The following is a 21,776-nucleotide window of genomic DNA, read 5'->3' as shown; positions in this document are numbered from 1 at the left end:
CTTCTGCCTCTCTCCTGTCCTTCCTTTCCTTGTCTACTTGTTTGTTTGTTTATTCACGGAGGGGGGAACACATGACGTTGCTAGTGTGAAGGTCGGAGGACATCCTGCCAGAGTCGGTTCTCTCTTTCCATCATGTGGGCCCTGGGGATTGCACTCAGTTCATCAGAATGTGCAGCGTGAGCCTTTACCCACTGAGCCATCTCATGGCTCCCAGGAATGTGACCTTTCTCAAAGATGCTATTTTTTTTAATGGGCACAGGAAAAGAGACAGTATGGGCTGTATAGCTAGTGTATGGCTGTAGGAAAACACCAGCGTTCAGCATAGAGGCTAAGGGAAGCCAAGGAAGGTACAGAGGCTAGTCTAGGAGGTGAAGCCTCACACAGCTCCCCTGTTCTCTTTTCCCTAAGATTGGGAGAGACCGTCTGATCTTGCCACCTGATGTGGCTGGCCCCTGCCTAGCATCTTGGCTTCTGCCCAGTGACCATCCCTCCCTCTGCTGCTCTCTCTGTTCTCTGAAGGCTCCTGGCTGTTGGCACCTGATGTAATTTGGCAACTCCACCCTCTTCCCCCTTGTCCCTCTTATCCACCCTCTGGCCAGGCTGACTATGTGCAGGGATTTCAACACATCCGGCAGCTCTCTCAGGCAGATTGACAGTGTGGAGCCAGGTAAGAACAGAGATCTTCGCCTGAGCAGCCCTCGCAGAGACCTGGACCCTGCCTGCTCCCAGCACCTGCAGAGTTCCTGACCACCTCCAGGTAACAACTGCTCAGACCTGCACTGCCTACAAAAATAAATAAGTAAATAAACTAACTAACTAATTTAAGCCCTGTGTATGGAAATTAACAAGAAATGAGGAAAGTTATTAAAAATAATTGTTATATTTTATTTAACTAAATATAAAGATGCTGTTGCTTAGCGTGCAATTAACGTAAAAATCAACAAGATGTGTTAAGTCCCTTTGTTTGTGCTGAGTCCTTGACACCCAATGATGCTTCTTGTAGACAGCCGACAGGTCTCAACCATTTCCAACCATATCCTCAGTGCCCAGTGTTTGCAAGTGACTGGCAAAGTCAGCTCTAGAAAGAGGCCCACTGACCTGTCAATTATGATGCTGGGATTCACAGTGACTACATCTGTCTTCTCTCCCACATCTGTGGCATACATCCCTGAGATGGGGGGCAGGTTGCACCTGCAGAGAGACAACCTCGAATAGTTAGTTGGTCGGTCACCTGCAGGGGGCTGGGAGAGGAAGGGGAAGGAAAGGATGTGCTTACAGGTCAGAAAGAGGTAGAGGCCACCAGCAGGGCAGGACCTCTGTGGCTGGCTAAGACAAATGTCCTTTCTGCTCTGTGTCACAAACACAATAGCAAAAAGTTCTATCCTTAGTCTCTCCAAGTTACAACCATGGAGATATTTTCTGAAACTATCATCAAAAACACATCCTTAACAGCTGTCGGGGGGGGAGGGGTGCAGAGACCGATGTGCCAACCAAGAACCATGCATGGAGATAACCTAGAATCCTGCACAGATATAGCCCATGGCAGCTCAGTCTCCAAGTGGGGTCCCTCGTAAGGGGAACAGGGACTGTCTCTGACATGAACTCAGTGGCTGGCTCTTTGATCACCTCCCTCTGAGGAGGAAGCAGCCTTGCCAGGTCACAGAGTGGAACAATGCAGCCAGTCCTGATGAGACCTGATAAGCTAGGGTCAGGGAGGAGGACCTCCCCTATCAGTGGACTAGGGGACTAGGGGATGAGCATAGGGAGGAAAAAGGGAGGAAGGATGGGACTGGGAGGAGGTGAGGGAGGAAGGGTAGGATTGGGAGAAGATGAGAGAGGGGGCTACAGCAGGGATACAAAATGAATAATAAATTAATCTGAGAAAGCTGTGGTAATTCCTGGGCCTCTGTAAGGGTATGGGATCAAAGAGATGTGGGAGCCACGCCTTCTCTGGGGACTCAGGACTTCTCTGAGGAAGCAATGCCTGAGCTGAGGGCAGGAATTAACAAGAGTCAGCTGGCAGAAGGACCAAATGCCTGTGGGATAGTCCAAAACTCCATTTGGAAATGCAGTGCTGAGGTACAACCTGCAGAAGTGTGTGCAGTGTGAGCTGCAGAAAGACCCTGAGGTAAGCAGAGTGGGGTCGCCGAAGCACCCAAATCCTAACCTCTGAAACTGGGAGCTTGTGCCTTAATTGGCAGGAAGGACACTGCAGCTGAGATTGTGCTAAGGATCTGAGATGGGGAGGCAATTCTGGATTAACCAGGTGGATCCAGGGAAATCCCAAGCACATCTATTTGTGTGTTTGTGTGTGTGTATACATATACATATATGTATATATATATATGCTAGAATAATACACTTTCCTTGTCACATCATATTCTCTTTATATTATATATAATACATACTATATATTATAGTAATATATAATGTAACATATATAATATGTACATATAATATATACATATATAATGTATAAAATATATATAATGTATAATATTATATGTTATATATTACATATTACAATGGCTTCCATGCTGTGGTCCATATAGCCTTAGTGATTGGATCTAAGGGTGACCCAAGAAAACACTGTGCCAACTTCTTCATGTAATGTCCTTCGGGGTCTCCCCAAATCAGCATTACTATCCCATGGACCCTGAAAATCTGGGGGTGAGAGAAAGGCTAACATCAAACACTTAGGTGTTTTATCAAGGTCCTTCCTCAGGGGAACCTGGCCTGCTCTTCATTCAAGGGGCTCTGGGTCAACAAATGGCTCAAGTCTGGAAACTGGTTCACTGGCTGAGATTATTTTTTGCTGTACTCCAATGCAGCCTTTCTCTTATATGTTTGAGAAATTTTTTTTGCTCATATAGATCAAACAAAAATGCAGTAGGCTTCTTATCTATTTCATTCCCAGAAACACCATGATTGACTACCCAGTTCCAGAAGTCCATGCAAGTCATTTCACTTTAAAGATGAGTTTCCTCTGCTGCCCTCTATGGGGTCGGCCATTACGGCATTGCATTGTGGGTGCTGCCCTTCGCGACAACTACGATTGCCTTGCCTTTGGCAGTTCAGCACTGCCACCTGGCTCCTGCTACTCTGAGGCCCAATCAATCCCATTGCATTTAATTCAACCCACCGAGCAGCAGTGTCTCCAAACTTAAGGTCTAGGAAAAAAAAGGCAACAAGACTCTTCACATGTGTTGGTGTCCCACTCACCAGTTTGCACCTTACAGGATTAGTGAAGGGCATGTCTTCTGGGCCTTCCCAGTCTGGAGGATTGAGTTCCAGTCCCCTTTAGATAGACAACCTAGTTGACAGGTGTCAAATGTCACCTGTGAGTGACACCACATTCTATAGAAGCCCGGAGAAGGGTGCAGGTGGGGGCAGCCAGGAAAGGAAATGGCAAAAGGCAGCTGGTGCTCTTCACTGCTGAGCCATCTCTCCAGCCCTTGAAGCTCTCATTTTTAATCCCTTGCCTGGGCTGAGTAGAGAGTGAGGATCCCCATGTGAAAAGAAAGGCATGCCACATAAGAAAGGAGAAATGCAAAGATTCCTGTCCAGCTCAGTCAGAGCGTGGGTGAAGTCCTCCTTCCACCAACGTTTGCAGAAAGGGACAACCCATGTAGGTAGCAGGGGACTGGGGTTGAGAGGGGTGGTCTGTGTTCACTGTCAGCTCTACCGGGCTGTTAGTCTTAGGGCCTCCCATCCAGAATGCCCCTTGCTTTTCACATGCCCTGCCCCCGCCTCCATTTTGAAAACTAGAAACTAGAATCCCAGAGTCCGACAACCTGCATTAATGTATAGGGCTAGAGGTGTAAGAGGTCCCTGACTCATGAACATATGCTTAAGCAGAGCGCACGGACGGTGACACACATGCGGGAAGGGCTCAGAGAGGAGAGCCACGGAGGCGCTCCCTTACCGGAAGACAAAGTCAGCACTGTTGATCTCCTTCCCGCAGCCGCTGTTCTTCAAGATGCCTCCATTGCCCACCACAGCACACTTCTTAAACTGAGATCGGTAGTAGGGCATTTCCTGGAGAGGAACATGGATGGTGTCACAGCCAGTGCCACCCCACCTTCATCTGAGACTTAACCTCTGCCAAAAAAAAAAAAAAAAAAAAAAAAAAAAAAAGCAAAAAAGGTCCCCTCCATGAGCTCTACCCATTGAGGCAGCTTTGTCTGAAATGTGAGAGAAAGGGGAACTCAACTGACAGAGGAGAAGAGGGAAGGAGGGACTGGCTGCATTCAGTGGCTCTTCCTCCCATTTCTGACACCAAGGAGTCGGCAGGGCCGCTTTGCCCCCAGCACCTGCCGGCTAGTCAACCGCTCCCCACAGGAAGCCTCACTGCATCGGGGGCTCAACCAAAAGGAGCTGTCATGACCCTCTGTGGCACACTTGGGTCTGTGAGCCACATTCCCTGTGGGGACAGGTCTAGGGAACCAGGTCAGGGAGAGCGCTGGGATCTCACAGTTAATAGGGGGAGAGGCAGAATAAGCCACAGCAGTCTTAGGAAAAGTCATGGGACATTTCTGGTGTTTTCCGTGAGTGTGTTCTAAACATGTGCAAATCAAGAACTGTCTAGAAACAGCCATCTCCACACTCCACCCAGTAACCATAGAATCAGAATTCTGGGTGGGCAGGAGTCTAGAGAGCTGGTCTTTTAGAAGCCCAGAGACACCTGTGTGCTAAAGGAAGCTGCCGTGTGCCATGACTCGGCGGCTGGAAAATCATGGGCCACGGCTGCTCTACCACCTGTTTTTGTATGGCCGGCAAGATGAGAATAACATTTATATCTTTAAATGATCTGAAGACACTCAAAGAAGACATGTGGCATGTGACATGTATGTAAACTTCTGAAGTCTGTGCCACTGAGGCAAAGCTCCCTTCATTAGTTTACTCACGATCACGACCACGACCACTTTCAGGCTGGGACCACGGTGCCAGTAATGATCATGGTGATGTGACCTGTGGGGCTATTTACTATCCTGTCCTTTTCAGGGAAAGGTGTGAAGACCCTGCTGTATCTCCTGACCTCAGTGGTTCATGCTCTGGCTTTCCAAAGACCTGCAGGTCAGCCCAGGCTTCGTCACATGGTGCTATGACTTGCTTAAGATGAAAGTTTATCTGCCACCTGCCTCATGCCCTGGGCCTTGAAATACCCACCTAGTGAAGGTGGCTCAATATCACCCTATCCAGCTCTGTTCTGTACCTTCCACTCATTCTCTGAGCCCAAATCTTGCCAGATCACTCTGGTATTAGCAATAGGACATACAGAGAGACTCTGGTTTTATCTTGTTTGCACCTCCCCTAACCTGTTAAAACATGCAGGCCTTCCCAGGGCTCTCCCTCCAGAACATAGTCATGAACACACCTTTGCCATCCCCTTTCTGCCAAAGCCCTACCACGCCAACATCACAGAACCATCTGAACTAGCTAAAGGTACAATTTCTGCATCCTGCTCCCAAAGAGTCCAGAACTTGGATCTGTACCAGCTCTCAGCCTCAGTGGTCTAAATGAGCCATGGATGTGGACATCTTTACCCTGTAGCCAATGGGCACAGAGCTACTACACTGTCACTGAGCAGCCCACCTTCATACAACGTCTCTGATGTTGGAGATGTATTATAAGTAACCAATGCCTGCTCTGAATCCTAGGGTCATAAAGAGACTGAGACTTCCAAGGGGGGAAGAGATCACCCAAGTGCTACACTAACAAGTGGCCAGGGGAGACACGCCCACTGGAATAGTAGTGGCAAGTCTGTTGAAACCATATTCTGATGCACAGAAAAGAATTCACATCTGACACTGCAAACCTGGTCAAAAGCCCATGGCTAGGAGGTCAAGGGGCCCAGGGAGGAATCTATAGCTGTTGATATATTAAAAAGTATATGTTGTGCCTATACATCATATACTTGCCTTGTACATAATTATATGTATCCCTATAGATAAGAGCTGCTGTCAGTTTTTCTCGGAAAAGCTTCTTTTGCACTTGGCAGTACGTGTAGCTGCAGAGATTAATAACTAGACTAAGTGACCATTTATGGCTAAACATAAATGGGACATACATATCACTTTCTTAAAGGCTCAGGGAGCATCACGGAAAAGAGAGTGGACACAACGGAAGAACCATAGGATGGAGTAAAGTTTGGTGGAATGCATCTGGGCAGGGCATGATGGTGGCACTCTTGAATTCACAGTAGCTGTGATTACTACACCAGATTGGACCAGTTGACATGCTTTTGTGGAATGGGGATAGACTTGGGAGCCCCAGCCATCCCTGGGTATCTATAGGCAGTTAATGGTTGCTAGGCAGGGTACGGGATAGTTGCCCATGCTCCTGTATGCAACCTCAATAAAACCCATTGAGATACTGAGGGGGAAAATATGAGAGGGGAGTAGGTTAGAAGGGGAAGGGACATGGGAAGGGAACAAGAGAGGATAGTGGTGGCAGTGGCAGGAAATAGTATTGAAATACATGGCATAATAAAACCAATTGTTACATATAACTAATAAATGCTAAGAAAAAGCCTTCTTACAAAATATTGACAGCAGGGTTTTCTGACGTGGCTGACACTCAAGCCCGGGCCTCCTTTCTGGTGTTGCATGCCTTGTGTATGTGTTCTTCTCTTGTGCCTGCCTCAGGTGAGGAATCAAGGTGCAATTAATCCCTCTCCTAAATAGCTGTGGTATAACGTTGACATGCAATCATATAGGCAGAATGTTAACCCTTTCCCCCTAAATCATGAAAACCATAGCTAATCAGCACTGTCTTGTCTAGACAGGACTCCTCAGGAAACCCAGTGGATGGACTACAGACCACTGGGCTGCAGACCACTGCCTGGACGAAACCAAAGCATCTGCACTCAGAATGCAAGGCACACTGGGCAGACTTGGGGCATGCCACAGAAACCGCCCACTCCCTCCCAGACCACCACATTGGGGTGTACCTTGGGAAACATCTGGAAGATCTCCCGGCTGATGTGATAAGAGCCACTGGAATCCACCTCATACCTGAGCTTCGTCTCAACCGGGGTGTTCTTCTGGGTGGTGAAGAGGAAGCTAGGAGCATTGCAGCATCTGGACAAGGTGGACCTGCCAGGCATGGAGACAGGGGTGACACTGGGCAGAGCATAAAGGGGGCCCTTCCTTTCTACCCCATTCCCACACTCAGTTCCCACCCACCTCCTCAACATCTTCCTGGCGCCTGTGCTTCTCTGTCTAGGCCCCAGGTTGGCATCCTACTGAGAAGCTCTGGCTGCCATACTTTCATGATGGCTCTTGTCTTTGAAGGCTATGGCACAGACTAATCACACACTAACCTTCTTAGGCTGGAAGGAAAAGCTGGACACCAGGGCCTGCACCTCACTAAACCTCACACAGCACTCAGCATGGTTATGTTCAAACCACCCTGTGACAGCCAAGCCATCCAGGCCTTGACCGATGCCCACACAGCTACAGCAAGACTCCCCCCTCAGAGTTCCACAGCTCCAGGACATGCTCTTCCCATGTCACTCATCCAGTGGCCTGAAGCCAGAGCTCGTTAGGGTCTCAGCCCCCATAGCCAACACTCAACAAAGGTCTTCCCTTATCTCATAAAACCAAGGCCTGTATGGTCACCAAAAGTGCTGTTTCTCTCACTCAGAAGCTGACTTAGGAGGAGGAGGGCAAGGCCAGATTGGAAATGCAGGGTTGGTACCAGCTGCCTGCCTGCAGAAGGTGGAACATGGCTCCTTAAAGAAGTTTCAGGAATTCAGTATAGGAAGGAAGGAAGGAAGGAAGGAAGGAAGGAAGGAAGGAAGGAAGGAAGGAAGGAAGGAAGGAAGGAAGGAAGGAAGGAAGGAAGGAAAGAAGGAAGGGAAGGAAGGAACTTAGGAAGAAGAGTCCTCACATTTTTGTTTCAGAAACACTCAAAGCTGAGCTACAGCAGATTAAAGCTCTGACACCAAATTTAAAAGAAAACAAACTAAAAAGCCCAAGGGAAATGGGGCTGAAGCAATCTGTTTTTTTTTTCTCTCTCTCTCTCTTCTCCAGGCCTTTCCAAGAAAGCTCTTGATAGGGTTAGCTCTTGGGAAATCTTGCCCCCTTTCTTGGAAACTTAATGGGTTCTGGCTGTGGCCATGGGCACAGATCACTGCCTCCTTGATTACTGGAGTACTAGAGCCAGAGACTGGAGTACACCCTGCTCCAAGCTCAGTCCCCTGCAGGGTCCAGGAAGTCATGGTGGAGGGACCACCTTCTCCACAGAGACCTGAGATGACCACTGGCAGGTCCAGGAGTCCTGACACTTTCTCATGAGCTCTGGGATGGAAATATGAGTGGGCACATAGCATCCAGAGGCTCACTGAGGCTCATCGATATCAAATAGTTATATTTATAAAAATTTGTCACTGCATACTACTAACCCCACACACTATAAGCTCAGTACTTGGGAGTTAGAGACAAGTTTATGAGTTTGAAGTCAGCTTAGGCTATGCAGTTAGAACCTATCCAGAGAGAGAAAGGCGGAGGAAAAGGAAAAAGAGCGAGGGGGAAGAAAAGGAGACAGGAGGGGAGGGAAGAGGAGAGGAGACTTTCTGACCTGCTATTACCAACTGAAAGAAAGTGTTGATGAAGAAAATGCAAAGTCCTGGTGGCACCTACTTTCTACAGCCTCCTGTGTTAGATTCCTCCATGTCAGTAGCTCCTAAGTTCATTTAAACTTGAACCTGAGTGGCTGAAACCCAAGTTAGACACAAGTTGCCAAGACACATCAATTTCTTAGTGTAAGGTCTACCTGCCCTGGCGTGATACCACAAGCTGGCAGGAGGCTAGCAATGGAGAGAACCCGAAAGGCCATCATTAACAAAAAAGCATTTTTGGATGCCTCCCAACCGTTCCCATAGGAGAGCCTGGAAATACAGCTACTGCCTCTCCCAGAGCTTACTGCCTGTTAATTGTGGTTAGAGAAGGATTAAGAAGATCAACAGCCAGCTTCAGACATCAGGTGGAAACATGGTAAACACAAGAGCTCCAAGAAGGTGGGGAGAGCCGCTGTCCCAGGACAACGGAGGAACCTTAAGCAAGTACATCACTTCTTGGAACCTTAGTGTACATCAGCCTGAGCTAGAGGTGACCGGCCCAACCTTGTAAGGCCACAGAGAAGCGTGGAGGACGGTGGCTGACCACATGCTGGCCTTGCCACTGCTCATATTCCTATGCCCCTTGGGGTCAGCTCCAGGCAGATGCCCCCTGAGAACTAAGTGTTCCCGCACGATGGGCATCTGAAGAAGCAGCAGTGGGGACCCACACCGCGAGGAGTGAGGGCGGGCGACAATGCATACTTGAAGAGGCTGGCTTCAGAGGTGTCCATTGCCCACTTGCATATCTGGAGGCTCTTCCACCTGTCGAACAGATCAGACTGCTTCACCCTGTGAGAGAAAGGTACGATTGCACCGCGCGTCATCACTGTTTCTGAAGACCCTCCCTTTCCCTGCCCCCTCACGCCACATCTGTGGCCAGCATTCTACTTTCCTTAATCTTGGCGTGAGTCTAGTTCTCAAGAGAAGCTCAGAAACCCAAGAGCTGTCCTTCACATGCAAACTGTACAGAGCCAGCCATCCCCTGGCCGGCCACTGTCCCCTACCTGAATCCTGCCAGGACTAGACTTCAGACCTGAGCCTTAGAACCAGCTCAGGTTACGCAAACTAGCTGAACCTAAGCCTACTTCCCAACGCTCTCACTGAGGCTTGCCCCTCACTCTTGCCTCTGGTGGGCATGGAACTCTGCCCTACCCAGCCTGGTGTGGCCCCGCGCGTGCGGCAGGATTCCTATTTCTAGGACTCCACAGTTATAAAACCTCCTAACGTCCAGTAGCAGCAGCACACCTCTAATCTCAACACCTAGAAGACAGAGGCAGGAAGATTATGCATCCAGATCCAGCCTGAGATAACACAGTGAGTTTGAGTCCAGCCTGCACTACAAAGTAGGGCCCTGTATCCAAACAACAACAACAAAAGCCCCACCACACACACACACACACACACACACACACACACTAAAAGTGCACCTTCTTAACTCAATCACTCCATATCTACATATCTTAACTGCTTTCACCTCAAGCAGGTTGGCCTGTCCCATGTAGCTTCCTCAGAGGCTAGCACTGTCTTCTCAGAAATCAGTCTATATGGGAAACGAGACCACTTTCGTATCCCAGTGGCTGCGCAAACCCTGCCCTGCACAGACTATGGGGCTCACAACCGTGGCACTCCTTCTCAAGTAGGTCAGGAGGAGGAGAGAGACCCACCTCTGAACAACTCCAGGCCCCACACTGCTGGCTTTAACATCTCGGCGTCAGGATGTTCCCAGGCACTCTCGGGAAAGGGAACACTGTCTAAATAGAGGTGATTCTTCCTTGCACTGGCACCCACAGAAGAAGTAGTATATAAATTATAAATTTGACATTGCATATTTATAACAGTACACTCGGACAAAGTTTCAGTGCGGGCAAAATGTGGGCACTTGATAAATGTGGTTGGTTTGTTCAATGAATGAATGAGTAAAAGAATGAACAAAAAATGAACTAAATCAAAACTGAGAGTGCCGGAAATGACTGCTGTAGTTGCACGCACTTGTAACCTCAGCACTTGGAAGGCTGACACAGGGAGGGCTGTGAATTTCAACCTTGAGGCCAGCTTGGGCTACACAGCAAGGTCCTGTTTCAAAAAGGGTAAGCCTATGGAACCTGGGAGCCGCTTCTGTGGAGAAATGCTGGGTGCATGCGTGCGTGCGTGTTTGCCTAGCAAACCAAGCATCATTCCACTATTCCTCAGGTGTGTGCATGTGATACAGGGTCTATCATTGGCCTAGAACTCATTGATGTGTGTGCGTATGACACAGGGTCTCTCACTGGCCCAGAACTCATCATTAGGCAAGCTCCAAGGATGTTCTGTCTCTGCCTCTGTCTCTGCCTCCACAGCATTGGGATTGCAAGTGTGTACCACTACATCTGGCTTTGTACATGCTGGTACTCAGGTCCTTGTGTTTGCAAGACAGGACCTTTGGTGACTGAGCCATCTCCTCAACCTTTGACATCAGATTTACAGCATCAAGATTTACAGAATTCTGTCCCAGACTCCCTTGAGGCAGTATCTAGACGTTTCCGGTTACTACCTTAAACCTGTAATAACCTTGGCTTTCAGAAACAGAAGAGCCTTGGGGACAAATCTCCTCCAGAGGGGAATTGGGGCTGTCTCTATACACAGGCGCAGTCATCTGAGGAACATCAGGTGGTTCCCACAGTCCACAACAAGCAGGACCAGAACTGAAGTAATGACCAACCAGCCCCTGAGCGGCAGAGCCAGCTTATCATAAAACTCTCCACACCTTAGGTCCTCCTCTGTTTAAACTGCCAGCACCTCAAAAAAAATGGGCTGGGATGCTGACGGCTTCCATTTTCCCAGTGCAGTTAACCTGAACCATATTTATTAAGCTCCCTTCCTGCCTTTCTGCTTGTTTGATTTTTGGGGAGTGGTTAGGCCCAATCTGTTGAGACCGCCTCCCAGAGTCAAGCCTGTTCTAGGGTATCAGTACCACCTGTATGCATGTTTTGTTAAGTTTTTCTCAAGTTGATAGAGGCCACAGTCTTCTAGGAGGAGCCACCCTCAACTGAGAAAATGCCTCTATCAGACTGACTTGGAGGCAAGTCTGTGAGGTATTTTCTTACTTCGTGATTGATGCGGGAGGGCCCAGCTCATCCTGGGTGCTACCACTCCTGGGCAGGCAGTACTGGATAGTATAAGAAAGCAGGTTCAATAAAGAGACTTGGTGTGAACTCAGACTCATCAACGAGCTCATTAGGCTGTTGAGACAAGCTAGGGTCATCCTTCCCGACACCTGCTGTATATCTCAGCACTGCGTTAGTGAGGAGCGCAGGCTGGTTCCTGACCTGTGGCATTTTATCATGTAGGGAGAAAGATCAGGGCAAGGAATGAGAATGTGTAGGCTTTACAAAAACTTATAGGGGCTAAGAGATCCTAGTCAAATCTGTTCAGCAATAATGGCAACCGATGCCCACTTCATGTGTGCCATGCACCTGCCCAGTCTGTTATTGTATCATCTTATTTAATACTTTTAAAAATCTATGAGGGGCTGGAGTGACAGCTCAGTAGTTAGAAAACTGGCTCTACATGGCCAGATGTGGAACTGTAATAGCAAAAACAGCATCTCCCTACATGCATGGAGATTCAGAACAACAAGGAAGACATGTTGGGAAGAAGTATAGACTGCCTTGTCTGGAAGTGGGAAAAAAGTAAAGGACTAGGGAAGTGACTGCCCCATGGTTGTCTGGAAGCTTTCTCGAGGAGGGAAGCTTTGCACAGAATCTTGGAATAATGTAGACGTGAGGCACACTACTATCTGGGAGAAAATGTAGCTCAGTCAGAGTGAGTACAAAGGCCCCTGCAGCAGGAGCATACTTGGTGAAGAAAGGTGCTGTTTCCTCCTGCCGAAGGCAAGCCTTCCTAAGGCAGCCCTGCTCCCCTCAGCCCGCAGGACATCAGAGAATAGATGCCAGCAGCATTTTGGCTCACCGCTGCTCCTCTCCCCTTACCTCCCTGCAATTCACAACACACACACACACACACACACACACACACACACACACACACACACTCACACTCACACTCACTCACACACACGGTACTGCTCAAACACTTCAGAGAAATGCAGCATAGCCAATGCTCCAGGCCAGGGGCCCAAATTTTGACTGTTCCCAGTATCCAGACCTTATTCTGGGTGTTTCCCATGCCCTTGTCACATCCTGGTCCAAGGTCAGGGCTAGACACCTAGCCTTAAGTCCTGGCTCCATCCCCAACCCACAGTGTGACCTGGATAAGTCCTTTAATCTCTCAGGACACTGCTTTGTCTGCATTCTCTGCCCACCTTGAAAGTTGTTGGAAACAGCAAATGGAGTCACATGTATAAGATACACTGTAGGTTGCAATACAGATACAGAGCCACCTCCACCTTAAAGATGCAGGACTGACCCAGACTATCTGTTCTTTCTCTGGTGGCATCACCATCATCCCAGAAGAGAAACCAAATCATTCAGACTGCCCTGGATAGATAGTGACAGGGCTCTCTGTAGAAGAGAACTCTCCACAGGTCCACAGAAAAAGGAGGGGCTTAATCAAGAACAGGATGACAAAGTCCCTCCCCCAAAACATAAATTCTAAAAACACAGGAGCAGTGGGCTGAGGCATGACCCTAAAAATGAGAATCAGTAAAAGACCATGAGCCTCAGGGGTGGGGCTGGAGCTCGGGGTTAGAGTGCACACCTAGCCTGCATGAGGGCTCAGGGTAGACACACCTGCTCCTCCCCGATGTGCCCTTCCCTCCCCGCCCTTGCCAGGACTGAAGAGAAAGCAAAAGAAAGCAACAAGACCATCCAGTCTGGGGCTGGAGAGATGGCTCAGCTGTTAAGAGCACTGGCTGCTCTTCCAAAGAACCTGAGTTCAAATCCCAGCACCCACATGGCAGTTCACAACTGTCTGAAATTGCAGTTCCAGGATATTTGACACCTTCACACAGACATACATGGAGGCAGAACACCAATGTAAATAAAACAAAATCATTAAAAACAAAAAACAACAACAACAAAACCATCCAGTCCAATCCACACCCTGCAGCCTCCTCCAACCAAATATTTGATGTCAGATGAAGTGGGGAAGTCAGACCACCCATTCCTTTCTGAAGTCCATGACATCAAAAACATGAACATTCTGTACCATCTTAATTATTGTCAGACACAAAACTACCAGATTCTAATTATTTTTAGTCTGAATTTGAACATGCAGCCAAGGGTAACTGAATCTACCTGGATGGCACAGAACAAGACAAACCACCAGGTAAAATGACCACAGAGAAAACTAATGCAAAATAAGAGCCCTAAAAGACATACTTGATGTCGCCAAAGATAACCAGTATAATAGCACATTCTTAGCAGTAAGAATGTGCAGAAGCAGTAAGAGCAATGCAGAAGCTGTGTGTGTGTGTGTGTGTGTGTGAGAGAGAGAGAGAGAGAGAGAGAGAGAGAGAGAACTTTAGAAGAGTGGGGAGATGACATTGAGGAATTTTACCAGGGTTGAGAAGCAAAGGGCAAAAAGAGAAATGATGAAATTAAAAGATGCACAGATACCCGGTCTCCAAATGATACAGGTGGGGAAACAATTGAAGACACCGACCCACACTCAGAGAAAGAGGGGAATGGAGGCAGGAAGAGAGTGAGAGAAAGAAAAAGAGAGAGGGACAGAGAGAGAGATCATTTAGGCATGAAAGGACCCAAACCCTTCCCTCTCATCTACCGATTCCTGAGACTTGAAAACAGGCAGGAGTAAGAAGGAGAAAGTGTGAATCAGCCCTGGGTTCTAAACAGAGCTGATTCCAACCCTAAAGGGCAGAGGTAATGCTAACAGCCTCGTCGTTTGTGGCACAGGATCTAGAGACACTGGAGTTGATAGAAGAACAGCTTACTTAGGTAATCCATCCACAACGAACATGCACATCCTGGGCCCATGCAATGTCTAACACAAGGTACCCGAGCTCAGAACCTGACTTCATTGAGCCCCAACCTGACAGAGGACATAGACTTCCTACAGCTATTCCAGATCTGAGCTTTGAGAGGCATGAAGACCACCCAGCCCAGACAGTAGAGCTTTCTGCTGGTGGCCATGGCTCCAAGCTGCTCTGTTCGGCTTCATTATTGGATTCTGCACCAAGCCCAGCTCCAGAAGGGTTGGGAAGGAAGCCGGAAGCTGGTGTGAGCATGGGCAGCAACTGAAGGCTTACTTTTAAAGGCAGACACTCAAATGACTAGAATAAAACCTAAATGATTTGAACAAGAATCAGCAATGGACATTTTCATGAGAAATCACGGCAGAGCGGCTCCTCATGCCTCTGACACTGTCAGGAAGCAGGCGCTCTCCACGTGGGCGTTTTCTGGCTGACTGAATTTTACCATTGATCTGAGAAATTCTGGATCAAAATTACTCCTGCGGGAATCACACATCTCCCTGTGTGCTCAGACGGAAATACCAGCTGACGCTCCGCGTGCTGGAGGGAACAAGCGCATCCACACAGCCGCCTCTGTCCACAGATGGGATTTGACCTTTTCCCTGTTATTCAGGTCAGTCCTGCTGTGACCCACATCATGGCACTAGGCTGGAGCACAGTACAGACTGACAGCAGGTGGACAATCTCAGGGCTGCCTGGACAGAAACCACCCTCTGGGCTCTCTAATCCCTCCCACGGAGGACCCACGGACCCTCAGCTTGGGAATTCAGGAAGGAAGGCAAGGGCTTGCTATCCCCTGACACTCCACACTCACACAACTGATGTGCTGTGAATGGCCCAGTCTTGCCTTTACTCCACAACTCAAGTCCCCAGACATGACAGCTGCCACGGAAGAAAACGTCTATGAAAGACTGACTAAGCTTGAGGTCACCAGCTGGATTGCTGTTCTTCCCAGGAATCTATCCCGAGGAATGGGACAAGGTACCCCAAAGACAGAGGAGAACTGACCCCAATGGTGGAAAGACACAACCACCACCAAGCAGTCCATGAGCAGGGACAAGGGTAGTCACGGGCATTGCTGAGGTTAGTCTTCACTCCCCACGCTATTTGTCTGTAGGTTCATATCAAAGTGTCTTGGTAACTTTTCAGCTGGTCTCTAAGTATACACTGTAACATCTAGCTTCCACATGCACACACATACACATTCTCACACACTCACACAACATACATACACACACACACACACAAACACATTCACACACATATAACATACACATATATACATGGACATACACATACACACCCCCACACACATATACACACAAACACATACACACATACTTACATACTCACACATATATATGCAAACACATACACAAACATATACACACATAGACAAACACATACACTTACACATACACACATATATACAAACACCCCATATATATATATATATATATATATATATATGTATATATATATATATATACACACACACATAGACACACAAATACCCACTCACATACATATACACACACCGCATGTATATAGACACACACATACACATTCGCACAGACATATATTCACACACATACATATACACATACACAAACACATATGCACACACACACAAACACACCAAAAAGTGGGAAAAGAAATTAAAGGGCTCGATAATGGAATTCTGTGGTGGCAGCCCCAGAAAACTGCTGCAGGGAGTACCACCAACACACAGGAAACAGCCGGTTTACATGCTTCCTCGGCACTTTCCGTCCAGACCTTGAAGAACCCATGAAGAACTGTTTTCCAGCTTAAAGCTTGACTGTTTTTTTTCCTTTGAAAACTCTGGGAAACACTGCCAACAAGGGTTCTGTGCGACCCCAGTCAGACATGTCGAGGCCTCGAGTGTTTTTTCTGAGAAAAAAGAAGCAGCCTCTGCATTCAGCTCCCAGCTGGGTAGGCTTTCTCACATAATTCCTCGGAAGCATTCCAAAACATCTATTAGCCCACACTCCTGTGCGCTGCCTACAACCCTGCCCACAGCGTTCCCCGATCCTCAGAGAAAGACACAGGTGCAGGGCGACGTCTGGTGCCATGGCTTCCATTTCCCCTCCCACGCTGACCTGCAAGCTGCTCTGGTCCCTCCGAGCCAGGGCCCAGCAGGGACCTTCCTGCCTCAAGGGCTCATGCCAACTGCTCCAGTTAGAATGTCCGTGGCCTAATTAATAGCCACCATCCCACAGACCAGAACTTTATCTGCTCTTCCTCAGCAAGCCCTTGCCTGGCATCACCCACCCTCGGTCAAGTTTTCTGTCACCCTGAGGGTTTGTTTCTGTTTCCCCACTGGGTTGTGGACTCTCCGAGAGCTGGGACCACAGTGGGTGCATGCTCATCTGCAGTCGACCCCAGAGGAGGAAGACCTCATTCATCTCTATAAAAGGCACACAGATTACTGCTCATTACAGGGACATCACCAATACAGATGATGCAACCTTACTCTCTGGACTTGCAGCAGCAGCAATGGCCACGGAGTCTGCTAATTAGGATTTTACACATCTCCTGAGGGCCCATGTGTTGAAGGCTCTTTCTCAAGACGATGCTATTGGGAGGCTGTGAGACCTTTAAGAGATCAGTGCATGGGGGTGGGGGTCTCAAGGTCATTGGGATTGGCCCTTGGAGGTGCTGGTGGGAACCTGGTATCTTCCTCCTTCTGCTTGGCCAGGGAGACGGCAGCTTTGTTCTACCTCAAGCTCCCTGCCATGGCATGCTGCCTCAACACAGCCCCCAAGACTGTGGGCCAGCTCACCTTCGAGTTATTATCTCATTATATATTCATTGTAGTCATGGGAAGTTCACCGACAGGTCCTGTGTATAACTCAGAAAAAAAACCACTCTTGCCGATTTTATAGAAAAAAGAAGCTGGAGGAAAGAGAGTAGCTATTCACACCTATTGAGTGCCACTGTGCACCCCTACCAGTCAGCACCTGCTGTCTATTGTACAAACCATCTCCACTAGTCAGCAGCTATGCTAAGAAGCAGGAAATGCCGCCTCCAGTAAGTAATTTGCCTAATAATTAGAACTGGCCAGGCCCAGAGTCACCTTTTGGTCCCAGGGCTGCCTGAGCCCAAAGCCTACACTTTCCTCATGACCCATACTACTTGACAGATCCTGTCAGGGGATCATGAGTCCATAGGGGCACCCAACGTTAACCTCTGTATAAATTTTTTTCTTGTCCATGTCCAGATGTAATTGTTTCCGAATAGTTTCAGAACCTAATGTAAGTAACGTAACCCAGATGACTCTAGGTACATCTGCTGGACTTACGGGAGTCGAAACAAGAGAGGGAGGACTCAAGCGAGTCACCAGGAAGAGACTCAGGTCTTCCTCCCACTGGCTGTAGGAGTGGTGTGGGTGATGGACTGTGGGATGGGATGGAGTGGGGGAGGGGGGCTCCTTTGCCATTTATATAAACACGTATGTAAGGAACCTCCACACAGAGATGTTGTGTGTGCGCTGACACTACAGAGGGACGCACTGGGCCTTCTGGAATTAGAACTTGGTGTTGGGGGGGGGGTGCTTCGCCACATCCCATTTTGCAACACTTGGATTTTGTGCCTAGATAACTGACAAATAACTTTCAAAGAAATTAAAATTGTAAAAGACAACATCAAGAAGGCAAGGCTTAACCCTGCAGTACGAAATGCTGAGTTTCAGGTCTGGCCCTCCCAGACCTCTTGGATTTCTACTGAATAGAAGCCCAGAGATGATAATCAGAGAGGCTGGTAACTGAGCTGCGGACTTTCACACTTGGCCAGCTGGTCAGCAGAGGTGACCTTGCAGAGCTGTCCTGTGTTACGAAACAGCTTCCAGGGCTTTCTGATGCTGGTGGGACAGCTAACCTTCAGCCGGTGAGGCCTGCCTAGGGTTTCCTGTTTCCTTTGGATCTGGGGTCTGCCCACCCCATCCCACTTCCGCATACAACTTCCACCCACCCCCAGCCCAGGTACTCACATGGATAGCACCTTCACCTCCAGGATCTCCTGCCTCAGCTCCAGGCATCTCGTGGAGTTAAACTCTAAAGGGCCTTTGTAAAATTCGAAGTACCTGAGAACCGACAGGGACAAAGGTTACACAGAGAAATGGGCCGGCTTTTCTAGGAGCCGTCAAGGGTCCTAGTCCAACAAATAAAGCAAAGCAGCCCACCCCATCTCAGGACCCAGTAGGTGGCTGGCTCCAGGCAGGAGCAACCCCATTGCTGCATAAGCATGAATAGGAACAAAGCCCACTTGGGCCCACACGGGAGGCAGGCACAGGTTTCGTTGCAAGGAAGTGGCTGGGAGAGCGGGGACAGGGCAGGCTCTGTGCACTCTGGTCAGATGGAGCTCGAGATTGGCAGCACCCACAGCCGATCTGGGAGGCAGGCAGCGCCCTGTCCCAACCTTCCCTGCCCTTTTTGCCTTTCTCTCTCTCACCCTCAGGACAATGTCCTAGACACAGGCACGGACATAGCTGAGACCGCCACAGAGTTTTCCATTTACAAAGCATTTCCATTCCCATCTGCTTCCTTGGTGCCCATGTTCATTCAGTGTTATCTCTGAGACATGGTTGCTTTTGCCCCGTCTGCCTACCAGAACAGCTGGTGGGCTCACAGCCCTGGAGAAGGAGTTGCCTCCCTGGGAAGAAGCCAGGTGATGCTTTCCCCATGGCCTCTCCCACTCCTGAGGTGGTTCTGGAGCCAGGAGAGTGGGGTCTCAAGACAGCCTCAGTCAGGAACCAGGAAGACTGCAGGTCCTGCCACACTAACTGTGGGGTCAGTGGCCCTTGACAAGTGACCCTCCAGGACCAGAGTAACAGAGGCACCTAGGGCCACCACAGAGCCAGAACTGGGAGTGTGGGTATCCTTGGAGCATGCCCCAGGCCCTTCCCAACCATGTGGGAGTTACCACATCGCTAACCTGATGCGACACACATGCATTAATTTAAAAATTGTAAAATGCTGGCTGGAGGGGCAGCTCAGTGGTTGAATGCTTGCTTAACATGCTCAAGGTCCAAAGAAATAAAGTTCTATATAATGAATTGTCTCCCAGTTCCAAAATTAACTGGCTCCATATCTTCATCATAAAAGTATTAGGTAGAATTCAGAAGAACTAAGACTGAGGACCTCTGTAATATCAAACTCACCCTTGCTCTGCTTCCCTCTTGTTTCTGAAACCCTTTCTCTGTCTCTCTCATTCGGCAAACCCAGCTTCACAATCTAAGTCAAAGGCCTACACCTCTGGGAGTTCTCATGTAGTCCCTACCCCTGGGCTCTATTCACTATATAATAGTTAGAACAAATAATGCCATATTATAATCTGCCTCTGTCTCTATGGCTTTTCCAAATGGTGAGCATCTCAAATGCAGATACTGTATCCTTGTTATTTCTTTCCCATCTGAACTACAAAAACACACTAAAGACTACACTTCCCAGATTCCTTTGAGTCTAAGGCCCTGGAAACAATTTAGGTCCAACCAATCAGAAACGTTCTAAAGAGACTGATTCCAAGCTGCTCCTTGAGAAGCATACAAAGGAACATGGTGCAGAGAGAGATGGCATGGATCTCAGAAACTACAGTTATGGCAGCAAGTTCATGATTACATCACAGACAGCAGCTCGCATGATGGCCCCATTTCACAGTGCCATTACTCAGTGTGATGGCTATTTTTGGTTGTCAACCTGACTACATCTGGAATTAACTAAAATCCAAGTGGCTGGGTATACCTGTGAAACATTTTTCTTAATGAAATCATTTGGGGTCAGATGATCCACTTTTAATCTGGATCTTTTGCAGTAGGAAGATCCACCTTGAATCTGGACCACATCTTCTGGTATGTGTTTCTCAATGTTCTATTGCTATGAAGAGACACCATGACCAAGGCAGCTCTTATAAAAGAAAGCATTTAATTAGGGGCTTGCTAACACTTTCAGAGGTTTAATCCATTATCATCTTGGTGGGGATCCTGGTGGCATCAGGCAGGTACTAGAGCAGTAGCTAAGAGCTACATCTTGATTTATGGGCAGAGAGAGAGAGAGACTCTGGGCTGGACATGGGCTTTTGAAACCTCAAAGCCCGCCCCAAGTGACACACTTTCTTCAACAAGGCCACACCTCCTAATCCTTCTAATTCTTTCAAATAGTGCCGCTCCCTAGTGACCAAGCATTTAAATATATTAGCCTATAGGGGTCATTCTTATTCAAACCACCACATTCCATTCCCTGGCCTCCATAGGCTCAGATACATAATATGCTACAAAATATGCATTCAGTCCAACTTCAAATGACCCCGTAGTATATCACAGTCTCAACATTTTTTGAAAGTCCAAAATCACTTTAGAGACTCATGGCAATCTCTTAATTATCACCCCCATAAAATAAAAATAAAAAAGCAGATCACATGCATCCATCACACTATGGCACAGGATGTATATCACCATTCCAAAATGAGGAAAAGGTAGCATCGTGGGGAAATATCAGACAAAAGCAATACCTAAAACCAGCAAAGCAAACTCCAAATTCTATACATCTCTATGTCTGAACTCAAAGTGCTCTTCAGATCTCCAATTCCATTTCTCTCTCTTGTGCTGGTTCCACATCCAGTCTGCAGTTTGGCGGGTATCCCACAACTCTGGAATCTCCAACATCTTGGGGTTTCTAAGGCAATCCAGGCTTCACCTTCACAGCCTCACATAATGGCCTCTCTAGGCCTCCATGCAGGGACACATGCCTGACCTCAGTGGCTTTCCCTAGCCATGGAAGAAGATTCCACAAGCAAGCCCTTTCTTGTATCTTTGACTCTAAAGCCAGAATCGCATGGCTGAAGCTGGCAAGTCCTACTGCTTGATGGAACTGGAACTTGGACACTTCCTTCAATTACATTCACATCAGCTTCCTTTTGGTGGCTGCTTCCTTCCTGCTAAAGCTTTTCTTTCCTTTTCACAAGTTGGAAGCTTAGCTGGTGAGGTCTTACTCTGAGGTTATTACTCCCTTTATTCCATTTATCATCAGGATTTTCTTTTGTCTCCTTGAACACTAGACTTAGCTCCATTAGCAGCATTCCTGGTGCTCCTTATCTACTAAAAATATACATATCGTATTGGAGTGGAATGTGGTGGTTTGAATAAAAATGGCCCCCATAGGCTCATATATTTGAATGCTTGGTCCCCAGGGAGCAGCACTAGTTGAAAGA

At 48.1% G+C, this 21,776-nt stretch overlaps 1 protein-coding gene across 2 annotated transcripts in view; it reads right to left on the bottom strand.

The window, feature by feature from the left end:
* St8sia5 (ST8 alpha-N-acetyl-neuraminide alpha-2,8-sialyltransferase 5) overlaps window positions 1-21,776 on the bottom strand; it is a 63,304-nt gene that overhangs the window by 1,631 nt on the left and 39,897 nt on the right. For both annotated transcript variants that reach the window (XM_055622694.1, XM_055622695.1), the window contains 5 exons: window positions 18,562-18,654; window positions 9,326-9,412; window positions 6,953-7,097; window positions 3,926-4,038; window positions 1,099-1,191 (listed from right to left, as the gene is read on the bottom strand). In XM_055622694.1, coding sequence (XP_055478669.1) covers window positions 1,099-1,191; window positions 3,926-4,038; window positions 6,953-7,097; window positions 9,326-9,412; window positions 18,562-18,654 — 531 coding nt within the window. The remainder of the gene's footprint in view (window positions 1-1,098; window positions 1,192-3,925; window positions 4,039-6,952; window positions 7,098-9,325; window positions 9,413-18,561; window positions 18,655-21,776) is intronic.

Source organism: Psammomys obesus, unplaced genomic scaffold, assembly GCF_907164565.1.
Source record: "Psammomys obesus unplaced genomic scaffold, mPsaObe1.curated_primary_1811, whole genome shotgun sequence".
Lineage (NCBI taxonomy): Eukaryota > Metazoa > Chordata > Mammalia > Rodentia > Muridae > Psammomys > Psammomys obesus.
This window is presented reverse-complemented; position numbering and strand designations above follow the sequence as displayed.